The sequence below is a fragment of the Cherax quadricarinatus genome, chromosome 20 (assembly GCF_038502225.1).
Source record: "Cherax quadricarinatus isolate ZL_2023a chromosome 20, ASM3850222v1, whole genome shotgun sequence".
NCBI classification, from domain to species: Eukaryota; Metazoa; Arthropoda; class Malacostraca; order Decapoda; family Parastacidae; genus Cherax; species Cherax quadricarinatus.
In genome coordinates this window covers 48,323,080-48,340,434 of record NC_091311.1, presented here as the reverse complement: position 1 = coordinate 48,340,434, position 17,355 = coordinate 48,323,080, and the positions used below count along the sequence as shown (strand labels likewise).

Sequence of the window (17,355 nt, the reverse complement as noted above, 5' to 3'; positions counted from 1 at the left end):
GCTGAGGGGAATGTATGAGAGTATAGCTATACCAACGCTCTTATATGGGTGTGAAGCATGGGTGATGAATGTTGCAACAAGGAGAAGGCTGGAGGCAGTGGAGATGTCGTGTCTGAAGGCAATGTGTGGTGTGAATATAATGTAGAGAATTCGTAGTTTGGAACTAGGATGAGGTGCGGGATTACCAAAAACTATTATCCAGAGGGCTGAGTAGGGGTTGTTGAGGTGGTTCGGACATGTAGAGAGCATGGAACAAAATAGAATGACTTCGAGAGTGTATAAATCTGTAATGGAGGGAAGGCGGGGTAGAGGCCGGCATAGGAAAGATTGGAGGGAGGGGCTAAAGGTGGTTTTGTGTGCGAGAGGCTTGGACTTCCAGCAAACATTCGTGAGCGTGTTAGATAAGAGCGAATGGAAACAAACGGTTTTTAGGATTTGACGTGCTGTTAGAGTGTGAGCAAGGTAATATTTATGAAGGGATTCAGGGAAACCGGCAGGCCGGACTCGAGTCCTGGAGATGGGAAGTACAGTGCCTGCACGCTGAAGGAGGGGTGTTAATGTTGCAGTTTTATATCTGTAGTGGAAGCACACCTCTGGCAAGACTGATGGAGTGAATGATGAAAGTTTTTCTTTTTCGGGCCACCCTGCCTTGGTGGGAAACGGCCGATATGTTAATAATAAAAATAAAATAATGTATACATACTACTTCTACTATTCATAATAATAATAATAACAATCAAGCATACGTTTCGTCAGGTGCAAGTTCACTTCGAACGCCACACAGTTCGTGAAGTACTTTCAAGAGTCGAAGCTGCAGTCGTACCAGAGTGTGGGCAGCAGAGCTGACGTCGTGGAGACAGTCCTAGCTGGTCTACAGGCCATCACCAAGACCAGGTGACCCGAGCCTTCACTCCTGGGTCTGGGACCAGCGAATACTGTCTCTCTCGTTCTCTCTCTCTCTCTCTCTCTCTCTCTCTCTCTCTCTCTCTCTCTCTCTCTCTCTCTCTCTCTCTCTCTCTCTGCTACAACTATACCATATAAAGACTGCTACAACCATTCCATCTTAAGACTAAAACAGACACACATTAAAAATCTCTTGTAAAGGTCCTTTATATAGTTATTTTTTTTTTGTAAATGCGATGAAAAAAGTTCATATACAATTCAAAAGCTAGTGCTGGAAAGGCCGTTCCACGCACCGTTCTATTTTGGGCGTGCTTTTGAAATCGCATGTACAAAAATCGCACTGTATACAATAGTTTAATAAGAATTACTGTAATTCTTCTTTGAGAGTATAGCATATTGCTCCTCCTCCCCCAGGGTTGCTTTCTTCCACGAGCGCTACAACATGGAGCTCTACATCGCTGAGTACTTCACTAGACCTGACGGCTCTACACCCATCTATGTTGCCAAGGAGAACGTCATCCCTAACTACGCTGCCTACATGACTCCCCACGACGCTCCCTACAAGCATTCACTCGACTATTGGCTCCTACGGATCATTGAGGTCAAGCTTCATACACGGCTATGATAATAAGTATAATAGGGCTCATGAAGCTAAGAGGGACTAGACCAGGTCACTTCCAGTTAATAAGCTGGAATTTAACTGAAAAACTAAACCCGAAATATTGAACATTCCCGTTTTTATAAAAAATCAAATCCAGCATGTTTTTCTTACAGGATTATAGAGGATTAGAAATATAATGTAAATGAGAAATTAATGCTACAAAAACAGTAAAAATCCGCAGGTTATTTTTTTTTTTAACGAGGTGAGACTTTTCTTAATTTCGCAATATTATCAATAACATTCTCGTTTGCTTTCTCACAAATTTTAGTTTATTGCTTGGGAACGCCTTATTCGATCGTCTTAAAATTTTAAATGCTTGTGTAATGTATCCTGGACAAGATTCATGGGAGTATTTACATGCTTGGGTGCACTGTGCACAATGTTACATACGCTGCTCCCAGATTCTTGTTTCCGTGTTACAGGTGGACACAGCCTCCTCTGATACCCTTCAAAATTTCAACACTGGTGTATCTTAGTAAAAGATTAATATGTTTAATGTAGTGTGTTGATACCATTATAACATTTTAATATTGAAATAGTGTAGTATTATTTTTAATTTACTGCTTCGTTTAGCCTTGATTCTGCGAGGGGGCTCTTGCTCCAAGGAATTGGGCTTATCTTCTCCTTGCATAGAATTTATATGTCTTCCATTCCGCAGGCGCTATATGACCTTTACGGGTTTAGGTTTTTCCTCTGATTAAAAACAACAATTGTGAAAGGCATCAGTCTTCAGTGGCTGATGCATCGTAGAAAGTGGATAAAACGTTCCACGGGTTTAAGCTGTGTAGCCACAAATTTTGTTGGATTTTGCACAATAACTGGAAAATGCTTCTGGTCAGCTTGAATCAAATTGGTTAAACATTTGAAGAAATAAGAAATGTTATTGTTTGACTTTAATTGGTAATCCTGGATTAAATCAACTTAATGTGTTTTTCATGTGCCTAAAACATCTGTGTGCCCTCAAGAGCATTATTAAAAATTTATGTGTGATGAACACTAAGCTTATATAAAACTTATTTACATTCTTATAAGCTGGTCAGTCTTATAAAAAAAATTTGGATTGATTTAGTCAGTGAAGGTTCCCCATTTGTTTTTTAAAAAGTGGAAAAATTTAAATGCTGCTTTTCATGTCATAATTTTTGAGTGTTGTATCTGATTAACTTCATCCTTCCAAGCTGATTATCTGACAAAGCAGCATCTGAGTGGCTTCCAGCCATTGGTCTCTTTGGTCCGCCTAAAAGATCTGAATTAGATTTGGTCTGTGTGTCCAAATGTACCATTTTTATTGAACAAATTTGGATAAAAGATTCCAAATGATAACTTATAAATGACTCGTTTGAGTCCCTTAAATCCTTGAAGCTAATATTAACCTTCATTATCAACTTATGCCACATCCTGCACTATTCCATCCGTGTGAACTGAGGTTCAGTGGGCTGGGGCTGTGCGATACGTGGATACCTTCCTCGGATCAAGCAGTTACCGAAACACGACTGGTTCCCATAATGTTTAGCATATTCCTGATGTTGATTCTGGCTGCTTTATTAAGTTCAAAGCCTGTCAACTGCACGATGGTCATTAAGGTTGCATATCATCTATACAACACCAGTCAGGAATACTTTAACTACTTACATAATGAATATAGAAAGCTCAGTGTATATTTATACTTAGACACATTTGTGTTTACCCGGTGTGATGTACTATGGTTAGCAGTAACATGAACTGTCCATGGTGGGAAAAATACACACAAATGCAATGTAATGCGATCCTTTATTGACTACGTTTCGCCCACACAACGAAACGAAAAAACGTCAATAAAGGATCGCAATATACTGCATTTGTGTCTATTTTTTCATCATGTCAGTATTTTATACTATTTAACCGAACGATTCGCCTTCAGTCGAAAGGCCTTAGCAAGTTAACTTACAATACTGTGTGCACTGGTGCACACAGTACTGTGTACACTGGTGTACACAATACTGTGTGCACCAGTGTACATGGACAACTGTTTGAATAAATTATTTTATAACTGTTGTTTTTTCCCAACAGAGTGGACTGAAGAATAAATTTTCTGATGATATGCAACGCGGCACCTGGCAAGAGATCCGTCAAAGGAAAGCGCAGCTGGAGCAACAGCAACAGCAGCAGCAGCTTGAGAACAGCAACATTATGGATTCTGAAGACAGTCTGCAGGCTCTCGGTCTCACCCACATGCAAGGCTCTTTCTGGATGCTACTACTGGGCCTACTCCTGGCCAGTACTTCCTTCCTGATTGAGGTGTTGGTGAGAGGACCTCTACACTCTCCCTCACTGTGAAGTGTTGGTGAGAGGACCCCTACACTTTTCCTCACTGTGAGGTGTTTGTGAGAGGACCCCTACACTCTCCCTCACTGTGAGGTGTTTGTGAGAGGACCCCTACACTCTCCCTCACTGTGAGGTGTTTGTGAGAGGACCCCTACACTCTCCCTCACTGTGAAGTGTTGGTGAGAGGACCCCTACACTCTCCCTCACTGTGAGGTGTTGGTGAGAGAACCCCTACACTCTCCCTCACTGTGAGGTGTTGGTGAGAGGACCCCTGCACTCTCCCTCATTGTGTAAGGTTGAAGGAGGATATCTACACTCTCCCTGACACAGTCAGAGAGAGTATAGGGAGGGTGGATCTAATCGGCATATTGACTGATATCCGGAACTGGAAAGAGCGTAGAAATAAATCAGAAGAGCGAGAATTTCCTTGTGTTCTTATAGTGTAATAGACCAAACTATCACTTGCTAGTGACTTTCTTCACTACCATTAACTACTCATACACGTACACACACGTACAAGTGGCACAGTATATTCCCAGGTCACTGGCGGTGTATAACAGTCACTGGCGGTGTATAACAGTCACTGGTGGTGTATAACAGTCACTGGTGGTGTATAACAGTCACTGGCAGTGTATAACGGACTTGAATGTTCACTTCATATCAAAACTTACGTGATAATACCGTAGACTTTATTTCAAATCAGTTATATTTATTTATACACAAATAACCCGCACATAGAAGAGAGGAGCTTACGACGACGTTTCGGTCCGATTTTGGACCATTTACAAAGTCACACTAACGAGAAGGGGAGCAGGATGGGTATATAGGCAGGAGGTGGTAGTAGTAGTAATGGTAGTAGTGGAGGTGGAAGGAATTGGTAGTGGGGAGGTTGTAAGAGTAGGAGAGGCCAGTCAAATACTAAGAAAGAGGAGCACTGCAAGGGAGCTGGTGCCCACAGAGGGTAAGAGCAAGAACACCGAGGGGAGGAAAAACAAATAAATAAGTAAATAAAGAAGGAACAAATACACAGGGCAAAAGAAAGACAACCCAGAGGAGAAAAATTAAAAAGGAAAGGGGAAAAGGGATAAGAAGAAAAAAGGAGGAGTCAGGTTAAGTCACGAGTGTTCCCAAGTTTGGAGCATTTTACAATGTAGTGGGAGAGGAAGGCATCTACAGAGACGAAGCCAGGACTAAGATTCATACAAGGAAAGTTGTGTATTAGGGAGGATTCAACCAGACGGCGACTGATAAGAAGGAAGGAAGAAAAGTAGTGAATGTACATGCCACCTGTATCTGACCGGTGGACATGGACATCAAGAAAAGGAAGCAAGGAATTAGATTCCCATTCAGCATTAGACTAATGAAAATGGCAAGATTATTAAGAGCTTCAAGAAAAGGCTGGAAGAGACAAGAGTCATGAGGCCACAGAGCAAAGATGTCATCAACCTAGCGGAGCCAGAGTGAAGGTCGCACATTGATGGTAGGAAGAAGAACAGTCTCGAAGTATTCCATGTAAATTTAGCAAGGACAGGAGAGAGAGGAGAGCCCATAGCCACACCGAAGGTTTGAGAATAATATTTCCCTTGGAAGGAAAAGAAATTAGAGTCCACACTTCCTCTGTCAAGAAAAGTGTTCTTATCTCCCTCTTTTCCCGTGCTCTCAGCATATGTGATCCTCAGTTCCTTCAGTCAGAAATTTCCACTCTTCATAATTCGTTTTCCCGTCTTGGCTACCCTTCCCATTTCATAGACTCTGCCCTCTCACGTGCTAAACGTAATTTCTTCTCTCCCAAACTCTCTACTCCTGGGAACTCTTCTGTCTTCTGCCTTCCCTACATTTCCGGTCTTTCTAATCTCAACAACTCTCTCCGTTCCTTAGACATCAAGCTTACTTTCCGCCAGACTAACACTCTTCGCACTAATCTCGTTCATACCTCTCCTCCCTCTACAGATGTTTTTGGTGTCTACTCTATTTCTTGCTCCTCCTGTCCTCTTCAGTACTTAGGAGAAACTGGTCGATCTCTTTCTGACAGACTTAGGGAGCACAAAAATAGTGTTAGGCTTGCCGACACTAACAATGCTCTTTTCTGTCACGTCAGAGATCACAGCCATCCTATTGACTGGTCTTCTGCTAAAACTGTCTTCCCTACTTCCAACTTTAACAGTCACCATCTGGTTGAATCCTCCCTAATACACAACTTTCCTTGTATGAATCTTAGTCCTGGCTTCGTCTCTGTAGATGCCTTCCTCTCCCACTACACTGTAAAATACTCCAAACTTCAGAACACTCGTGACCTAACCTGATTCCTCCTTTTTTCTTCTTCTCCCTCTTCCCCTTTCCTTTTTCCTTTTTCTCCTTTGGGTTGTCTTTCTTCTGGTCTGTGTATTTGTTCCTTTTTTACTTATTTGTTTCCCCCCCCCCTCGGTGTTCTTGCTCTTACCCTCTGTGGGCACCAGCTCCCTTGCAGTGCTCCTCTTTCTTAGTATTTAACTGGCCTCTCCTACTCTTACCACCTCCTCACTACTACTTCCTTCCACCTCCACTACTACTATTACTGCTACTACTACCACCTCCTGCCTATATATACCCATCCTGCTCTCCTTCTCATTAGTGTGACTTTGTAAATGGTCCAAGTCGGACCGAAACGTCGTCGTAAGCTCCTCTCTTCTATGTGCGGGTCATTTGTGTATCGTTCCAGTCACGGTATTCTGCGCCTTTTTTTTTTTTATAAATGTATTTATCTTCTCAAAGTGAAGTATTTCTTTATATATATCCTGTATGGTTGAGTGAAGATGATGCTGGATGAGTGAAGATGGTGATAGTTGAGTGGAAAATGATGATGGTTGAGGGAAAATGATGCTTGTTGAGGGAAGATGATATTAGTTGTGAGCAATCATGAGTAGGGCATCCTGGTGCTGAACTAGACGTAAGATGACTCTCTCAGCAGGGCACCCAGATGCTGATCAAGACGTAAGATGACTCTCTCACCAGGGCACCCAGGTGCTGAGCAAGACGTAAGATGACTCTCTCAGCAGGGCACCCAGATGCTGAGCAAGACGTAAGATGACTCTCTCAGCAGGGCACCCAGGCGCTGAGCAAGACGTAAGATGACTCTCTCAGCAGGGCACCCAGGCGCTGAGCAAGACGTAAAATGGCTTCCTCAGTATTCAACCTTCTTCCTGATAAAATGTCTTGAGAGTTTATCGTGGGTCTTGTGGAGGATCGTCGACACTACTCAGGTTGCCACTCAAGAATGTTGACCAGCCTCCCTGGCAGACTTGAGGCCACAACACACGACCTGACAAAAAAAAAAGAACATAACTATTTTTATAATATTCCTGGAGAAGCGCTAAACCCGTAGTGTTAACACAGCGTCTGATGTATGAGAGGTAATGAGGTTTGATCTAAGGAAAGTGAGAGTTCCTTCAGTTGCTTAGATCAAGAGCCCCTTACCGGCATCAAGGTACTTCGCATCCTCTTGAAGGGGCTGTGACAGAACCACGCGAACGTTCGTCTCACAGCACCGGGACGACCAAAGACCCAGCTTGGCACTGTTTTTTTGGTTCGTCATGCTTGGAGTATACAGATTATCCACTATACGAACGCTTCCAGTGAATCCGGATTTCTCAGCTAAGTAGCGAGTACCAGCCTCCAGTATCCTCTGCCATTTGTAACAGTCTCACTGCCATTAAGATGACATCTCTGGGCTTCCCTGGAGGCTGAGAGCGCAACAAAAACACAACAAGACTCATTAACCATCCATCACACTTGAGAGAGAAGAAAGAAACATGTTAAGAGTCGCTGGGGTGCCGCGTGTGATCTAAGGCGGCACTGGGGTGGGGCATGGCTCTCCTGGGGACCTGCTCCATCACCCTCACTAGCAAAGGTTTCCCATACATCCATAACAAGTTGAGAACGCAACTACCCCTTCCTCAGGGCTCCTCCCCCTTCCCTTTAAAACAGTAATGAATACACGTAGTGAACGGCAAGTAGCCGACGAACACACAAAGTGAACGACAAGTTGCAGATAATCGCACACAGTGAACAAGTAACAGACAAACACACAGAGTGAACGACATTAGCAGACAAACACACAGCGAACACAAATAGCGGACAAACTATAAATGCTAAACACACATAGCAGTTAGTCTTCATCACTGTTTCGCTCTAAACAAGACTTGGTGAAAACCTACTCTCAGAAGTGTTTACCGCTCGTCTGACTTAAGACCAGTGTTAGTAAGAATGATGAAGCTCGTAATTGGTGACGTGTACTTAGCTCTGTGAAGACCTGTTTGTGCGCTCTCTACGGATTGAAGCAAGATGCCCTCCATCGAGCAACTTTACCAACAGCTTAAGGAAGAATTGAGGATGGCGAAGATGGAGATTCGGCGACTGACCGAGGAAAACAAGAAGATTCGTAGTAGTCCTCCTGTTTTGAGTCCTCAGGTCAAGAAGGGAAACTGGTCAGTGGCTGGGCAGCAGGGAACGAAGTTGACGATCAAGAAGACGAATGGAAAGGTAGAAACGATGAAGAAGAAAGAGACTGCCGTGAAAACTGTTGTGGAAACATCTAATACAATCTCAGTGCTACCCGATGAATGTGAGTCGACTACTGGGAATGTCACGACGAACGACACCAAGGAAGGTAAGAATATTGTTGTTGTTGGGGATAGCCAAGTTAGGTATATGGATAGGGCGTTCTGCTTGAAGGACAGGAGTAGGAGACAGAGGGTTTGCTTTCCTGGGGCTGGGATGGAGGATATTGTTAGCCATCTGGATAACATCATGAGAGATAATGGGAGCAATCCTATTATCTGTCTCAGTGCTGGAGGCAACGATGTTGGCAGACGTAGGAGTGAAGACCTGATTAGCAGGTATAGGTCAGCAATAGAAGTAATTAGGAGGAAGGGTGGGAGCCCTGTCATATGTGGTATTTTGCCAAGGAGAGGAGTTGGAAATGAATGGCAATTGGTGTCAACTGCTGGCTGGACAAATACTGTAAGGGAAATGCGGTAACATTCATTGACAACTGGGACCTCTTCTATGGCAGAAATGACATGTATGTCAGGGATGGGGTTCACTTATCTAGGTCTGGGGTGGGGGCACTGGCAACTGCAGTGGAGGGAGCTGTTAGGAATTTAAACTAGGAATAGTTAGTGGTATGGGTTTTGGCAGGAAAACAGTGAAGACCCAGTGTAGTAATATTATGAGTTCTAGGGGAACTAGTAATAAGCAGAACGAGGTAGATATTGAAAAGCCAGTGACACTGGGTGATAAGGACAGAAACAGGTTTAGCAGAAAAACAGAAATGAGCAGGAAGGGTAAAGAGAAAGGAGAGTCTTTCATTGTTTATTATGCTAATTGCCGTAGTGCTAGGAATAAGATGGACGAGTTGAGATTAGTTGCTAGTGCAGGTAACATTGATGTATTTGCCTTAACTGAGACGTGGTTTAATTCAAAAAGTCGGGACATGCCTGCGGAATGTCACATTCAGGGTTTTAAATTGTTCCAAGAAGAAAAAAGTATCGGGAAGGGGGGTGGGGTGGCATTGTATGTCCGAGATCGCTTGAACTGTTGCATAAAAACGGGTATTAAGTCTGAAGTAACACATACAGAGTCTGTTTGGATAGAATTTTCAGAGGGGCATGAAAAACTGATTTTAGGAGTGATATACCGTCCCCCAAACTTAGATAGGGACCAAGGGAGACTGCTATGGGAGGAAATTGTTAAGGCCACAAGGCACGATAATGTAGTAATTCTAGGAGACTTTAACTTTAGTCATATTGATTGGAATTTCTTGACTGGGAATTTAGAATCATACGACTTCTTAGAAGTAGTTCAGGATTGTTTTTTGAAGCAGTTTGTGACAGAACCTACAAGGGGAAATAACCTGCTTGACTTAGTTCTGGCAAACAATGAATCCTTTTTTAATAATTTAGAAATTTCAGAGGAACTGGGTGCTAGCGACCACAAATCAATTACATTTAACATTGAATGGAAGTACGATAGTAGCGATAACTCAGTAACAGTCCCAGATTTTCGCTTAGCAGATTACGATGGGCTTAGAGAACACTTATCATCTGTTGACTGGGGTAACGAAGAGAGCTATCAATATGACAGTTTTCTGAACACTATACATGCTGCTCAAAGAACGTTTATCCCGTATAAAGAAATTAGATCAAATAGAAATCACCCAAAATGGATGAATAATAGGCTGAAATATCTACTAGGGCAAAAGAAAGGAATTTATAGGCGTATCAAAAGAGGTGAGGGTCATCTTATGAATCAGTATATTGACATTAAGAGGGACATTAAAAAGGGGATAAGAAAAGCTAAAAGGGACTATGAAATTAAAGTTGCTAGGGATTCTAAAACTAACCCAAAAAGTTTTTTCCAGGTCTATCGAACAAAAGTTAGAGATAAGATAGGTCCCCTTAAAAATAACTATGGGCACTTTACTGACAAAGAGAATGAAATGTGCTCGATTTTAAATAATTATTTTCTCTCGGTTTTTACACAGGAAGACACTAACAACATTCCAGTAATTAATTTTTATAGTGGGCTAGAAGAAGATAAATTATGTAACATCACAGTCACTAGTGAAATGGTTGTGAAGCAGATATACAGACTGAAGCAAAATAAGTCGCCGGGTCCTGATGAGGTTTTTTCAAGGGTTCTTAAGGAATGCAAAATGGAACTCTGTGAACCATTAACTAATATTTTTAATTTATCTTTTCAAACAGGTGTAGTGTCTGATATGTCGAAGATGGCTAATGTAATTCCTATTTTTAAAACAGGGGACAAGTGGTTACCGTCAAATTTCCGCCCAACAAGCCTGACCTCAATTGTAGGCAAATTACTAGAGTCAATTATAGCTGAGATTATAAGAAGCCATCTCGATAAGCATAGCTTTATTAATGATACTCAGCATGGATTCACAAGAGGCCGGTCTTGTCTAACTAATTTATTAACTTTCTTCAGTAAAGCTTTTGAGGCTGTTGACCACGATAAAGAATTTGATATTATTTACTTAGATTTTAGTAAGGCTTTTGATAGAGTTCCGCACCATAGACTGTTAAAGAAAGTGGCAGCTCATGGCATTAGGGGAAAAGTGCTCTCGTGGATCGAGTCATGGCTCACTGACAGGAAGCAGAGTGTCCATAAATGGGGTTAAATCCGAGTGGGGATCTGTAACAAGTGGCGTTCCACAGGGATCAGTCTTGGGCCCGTTGTTGTTTATAATATATATCAATGATCTTGATGAGGGAATTACTAGTGATATGAGCAAATTCGCCAATGACACAAAGATAGGTAGGATAATTGATTCAAACGTAGATGTTATGGAACTTCAGGAGGATTTAAACAAACTCTGTTCTTGGTCAGAAAAGTGGCAGATGCAGTTCAATGTAGATAAATGCAAGGTTCTGAAGCTTGGGAGTGCCCATAACCCTAGTATTTATAAGTTAAATGATTGTAATAAAGTTGGTAGAATTACCGACAATATGTAAAGTAAAAGGACACAAGTGCAACTAATGTGACATTTATTGTGGCAACGTTTCGCTCTCCAGGAGCTTTATAAAGCTCCTGGAGAGCGAAACGTTGCCACAATAAATGTCACATTAGTTGCACTTGTGTCCTTTTACTTTACAAGTTAAATGATGTAGAACTTAGCCAAACAGGTTGCGAAAAGGACTTGGGGGTTATGGTGAGCAGCAACCTTAAACCAAGACAGCAATGCCTAAGCGTACGTAATAAGGCAAATAGATTACTGGGATTTATATCAAGAAGTGTAAGCAACAGAAGTCCAGAGGTCATACTGCAGCTTTATACATCATTAGTAAGGCCTCACCTAGATTATGCAGCTCAGTTCTGGTCTCCATATTACAGAATGGACATAAATTCGTTAGAAAACATTCAGCGTAGGATGACTAAATTAATACATAGCATTAGAAATCTTCCTTATGAAGAAAGATTGAAGACTCTTAAGTTACATTCACTTGTTAGACGAAGAATGAGGGGAGACCTGATCGAAGTGTATAAGTGGAAGATAGGTATTAATAAAGGGGATATTAATAAGGTCTTGAGGATGTCTCTCCAAGAGGGAACCCGCAGTAATAGATTTAAATTAGATAAGTTTAGATTTAGAAAGGACATAGGAAAGTATTGGTTTGGAAATAGGGTAGTTGATGAGTGGAACAGTCTACCTAGTTGGGTTATTGAGGCTGGGACTTTGGGTAGTTTCAGATTTAGGTTGGATAAGTACATGAGTGGGAGGGGTTGGATTTGAGTGGGACTTTCACATCAGAGCTTATTTCTTGGGTGGCATTGAAAATTGGGTTGGGCAAATGTTTTGTTAGTGGGATGAATTGTAAAGGACCTGCCTAGTATGGGCCAACACGCCTCCTGCAGTGTTCCTCCTTTCTTATGTTCTTATGTTCTTATCAACTACACAAGGGTCATTAAGACCGCACGTCACCTGTTCACCACCACTCAAGAATACTTTAATACCTAAAGAATGGATTAATTTCTTGCCGTATATACACTGACGGTGTATGCATCCTGTATGGTACTCACCTACATGTGGCCTCATGAAAGCCAAATATCTTTCACACACCTAAATTAAATAATTTAAAGGACTTCGTCTCCTTCTTCCCCTAAGAGAGTATTTCTTCCCCCAGGGCTTCCCTGGGGGAAGGGAGTGAAGAAACGTAGCAACAGAGCTTAGGCTGCTGGTCTGAGACCATTTTAACTTGCAGATGACCGCAGTGATTATCAAGTAAGTCGAACAGGAGTTAAAACAGAATTATTATTTTACTTGTTTCATTATTATTATTATTATTATTATTATTATTATTATTATTATTATTATTATTATTATTATTATTATTATTATTAGTATGTATGTATCCCGGAAGTGAGACCTTTATGAGATTCTGAATATTTTTCTTATCTCTAACTTTTCGATTTTATTTCGTTCATAACCCGAGAACGCCTCATCCAATCCGCTTTAAATTTCCATCACTTACATACGGTAACGGGGACCAAATTCCTGGGACAAACTGGCATAAGAACATAAGAAAGAAGGAACACTGCAACAGGCCTACTGGCCCATGCTAGGCAGGTCCAAGTCTCCTACCACCTTAAGCCAATGCCCTAATCTAGTTAGGTCACGTTACATTCACTTAAGCAAGGAGCACGGCATGTGACTTAGTAGCACAAGCTAGTCAGGTTCAACTCACTCCCACCCACACCCACTCATGTATTTATCTAAGCTATTTTTAAAACTACACAAGGTCTTGGCTTCTATGACGATACTTGGGAGTTTGTTCCACTCATCCACGACTCTATTACCAAGCCAGTGCTTTCCTATATACTTCCTGAATCTGAATTTTTCCAACTCCAAGCCATTGCTGTGAGTCCTATGTTAGATATTTTTAGCACGCTATTTACATTCCCTTTATTTATTCCTGTTTTTGTAGGACTGAGTGGTCCTGTAGGTTAGTGTCATGCGACCTTCGCTCACCACGAGGCGGGTCAAAAGGACACAGGCTCGAGTCCCCGGCTCTAGAACTGGACTGGGGACCCACATCCTCAGAGAAGAGAATAAACGTACCTCAAGGAAAACATCTATATATATATCTATATATATATATATATATATATATATATATATATATATATATATATATATATATATATATATATATATATATATATATTATTTTATTATTCTATTATCACACTGGCCGATTCCCACCAAGGTAGCGTGGCCCGAAAAAGAAAAACTTTCACCATCATTCACTGCATCACTGTCTTGCCAGAAGGGTGCTTTACACTACAGTTTTTAAACTGCAACATTAACACCCCTCCTTCAGAGTGCAGGCACTGTACTTCCCATCTCCAGGACTCAAGTCCGGCCTGCCGGTTTCCCTGAACCCCTTCATAAATGTTACTTTGCTCACACTCCAACAGCACGTCAAGTATTAAAAACCATTTGTCTCCATTCACTCCTATCAAACACGCTCACGCATGCCTGCTGGAAGTCCAAGCCCCTCGCACATAAAACCTCCTTTACCCCCTCCCTCCAACCTTTCCTAGGCCGACCCCTACCCCGCCTTCCTTCCACTACAGACTGATACACTCTTGAAGTTATTCTGTTTCGCTCCATACTCTCCACATGTCCGAACCACCTCAACAACCCTTCCTCAGCCCTCTGGACAACAGTTTTGGTAATCCCGCACCTCCTCCTAACTTCCAAACTACGAATTCTCTGCATTATATTCACACCACACATTGCTCTCAGACATGACATCTCCACTGCCTCCAGCCTTCTCCTCGCTGCAACATTCATCACCCATGCTTCACACCCATATAAGAGCGTTGGTAAAACTATACTCTCATACATTCCCCTCTTTGCCTCCAAGGACAAAGTTCTTTGTCTCCACAGACTCCTAAGTGCACCACTCACCCTTTTCCCCTCATCAATTCTATGATTCACCTCATCTTTCATAGACCCATCCGCTGACACGTCCACTCCCAAATATCTGAATACATTCACCTCCTCCATACTCTCTCCCTCCAATCTGATATCCAATCTTTCATCACCTAATCTTTTTGTTATCCTCATAACCTTACTCTTTCCTGTATTCACTTTCAATTTTCTTCTTTTGCACACCCTACCAAATTCATTCACCAATCTCTGCAGCTTCTCTTCAGAATCTCCCAAGAGCACAGTGTCATCAGCAAAGAGCAACTGTGACAACTCCCATTTTATGTGTGATTCTTTATCTTTTAACTCCACGCCTCTTGCCAAGACCCTCGCATTTACTTCTCTTACAACCCCATCTATAAATATATTAAACAACCACGGTGACATCACACATCCTTGTCTAAGGCCTACTTTTACTGGGAAATAATTTCCCTCTTTCCTACATACTCTAACTTGAGCCTCACTATTCTCGTAAAAACTCTTCACTGCTTTCAGTAACCTACCTCCTACAAGATACACCTGCAACATCTGCCACATTGCCCCCCTATCCACCCTGTCATACGCCTTTTCCAAATCCATAAATGCCACAAAGACCTCTTTAGCCTTATCTAAATACTGTTCACTTATGTTTCACTGTAAACACCTGGTCCACACACCCCCTACCTTTCCTAAAGCCTCCTTGTTCATCTGCTATCCTATTCTCCGTCTTACTCTTAATTCTTTCAATAATAACTCTACCATACACTTTGCCAGGTATACTCAACAGACTTATCCCCCTATAATTTTTGCACTTTCTTTTATCCCCTTTGCCTTTATACAAAGGAACTATGCATGCTCTCTGCCAATCCCTAGGTACCTTACCCTCTTCCATACATTTATTAAATAATTGCACCAACCACTCCAAAACTATATCCCCACCTGCTTTTAACATTTCTATCTTTATCCCATCAATCCCGGCTGCCTTACCCCCTTTCATTTTACCTACTGCCTCACGAACTTCCCCCACACTCACAACTGGCTCTTCCTCACTCCTACAAGATGTTGTTCCTCCTTGCCCTATACACGAAATCACAGCTTCCCTATCTTCATCAACATTTAACAATTCCTCAAAATATTCCCTCCATCTTCCCAATACCTCTAACTCTCCATTTAATAACTCTCCTCTCCTATTTTTAACTGACAAATCCGTTTGTTCTCTAGGCTTTCTTAACTTGTTAATCTCACTCCAAAACTTTTTCTTATTTTCAACAAAATTTGTTGATAACATCTCACCCACTCTCTCATTTGCTCTCTTTTTACATTGTTTCACCACTCTCTTAACCTCTCTCTTTTTCTCCATATACTCTTCCCTCCTTGCATCACTTCTACTTTGTAAAAACTTCTCATATGCTAACTTTTTCTCCCTTACTACTCTCTTCACATCATCATTCCACCAATCGCTCCTCTTCCCTCCCGCACCCACTTTCCTGTAACCACAAACTTCTGCTGAACACTCTAACACTACATTTTTAAACCTACCCCATACCTCCTCGACCCCATTATCTATGCTCTCACTAGCCCATCTATCCTCCAATAGCTGTTTATATCTTACCCTAACTGCCTCCTCTTTTAGTTTATAAACCTTCACCTATATGTATATATATATATATGTATATGTATATATATATGTATATATATATATATGTATATGTATATATATATGTATATATATATGTATATGTATATATATATGTATATATATATGTATATATATGTATATATATATATGTATATATATATATATATATATATATATATATATATATATATATATATATATATATATATATATATATATATATATATTCCCGGTGGGTGGAAACATTTCGACACGTTTCTTTACACCTGTTGTCCTGTTCACCTAGCAGCAAATAGGTACCTGGGTGTTAGTCGACTGGTGTGGGTCGCATCCTGGGGGACAAGATTAAGGACCCCAATGGAAATAAGTTAGACAGTCCTCGATGACGCACTGACTTTCTTGGGTTATCCTGGGTGGCTAACCCTCCGGGGTTAAAAATCCGAACGAAATCTTATCTTATCTTATCTTATATATATATATTTATTTATATATTTATTTATATATATATATATATTTATTTATATATATATATATATATATATATATATATATATATATATTTATATATATATATATATATATATATATATATATATATATATATATATATATATATATATATATATATATATATTCAAGTAGTTAAACACATTACCAGCGTGAATATGATAATGGTTTGCAATACGGATCGTTTAATAAGACATATGATAGGAATCTTTATTCCGAAATGTGTCGCCTACACAATAGACTTCTTCCGTCGAATACAGAGGAGGCAAAAGAAGCAGTGGAGATGTAAAGATAACGTAATCAGTTCATCATTCTCGACAGAGTAGTTTTGAGGTGGTCAGTCCCTCAGCCTGGAGAACAGTTCACGTCCATAGTCTAGAACAATATGAAGTTGAAGCATCAGAATGAAGACTTACATAGTATCAAAATTGAAGCGCAGAAAATCTTGAAGACGACAGAAGAGGCGGTCCTCACTAGTAGAAGTAAAAATATAATCAACGTAGCAAAAATACTGGGTAGGTCCAGGGTCGTATTAGGGTTTAGGTGCTGCAGCCCAGGGGCCTCCGCCAGATGGAGGTCCTCCAGGGACAGCAGCCCAGGGGCCTCCGTCAGATGGAGGTCCTCCAGGGGCAGCAGTCCAGGGGCCTCCGCCAGATGGAGGTCCTCCAGGGGCAGCAGCCCAGGGGCCTCCGTCAGATGGAGGTCCTCCAGGGGCAGCAGTCCAGGGGCCTCCGCCAGATGGAGGTCCTCCAGGGACAGCAGCCCAGGGGCCTCCGTCAGATGGAGGTCCTCCAGGGGCAGCAGTCCAGGGGCTTCCGTCAGATGGAGGTCCTCCAGGGGCAGCAGCCCAGGGGCCTCCGTCAGATGGAGGTCCTC

General features: G+C 41.5%; 1 protein-coding gene across 1 annotated transcript in view; it reads left to right on the top strand.

The window, feature by feature from the left end:
• Positions 1-16,887, top strand: part of LOC128703906 (ionotropic receptor 21a-like) — a 47,813-nt gene extending 30,926 nt beyond the window's left edge. Inside the window, exons 8-11 of the mRNA XM_070087097.1 lie at positions 757-894; positions 1,318-1,504; positions 3,611-3,844; positions 16,801-16,887. Of these exons, the coding sequence (XP_069943198.1) occupies positions 757-894; positions 1,318-1,504; positions 3,611-3,844; positions 16,801-16,887 (646 nt within the window). The remainder of the gene's footprint in view (positions 1-756; positions 895-1,317; positions 1,505-3,610; positions 3,845-16,800) is intronic.
• The last annotated feature ends 468 nt before the right edge of the window (positions 16,888-17,355 follow it).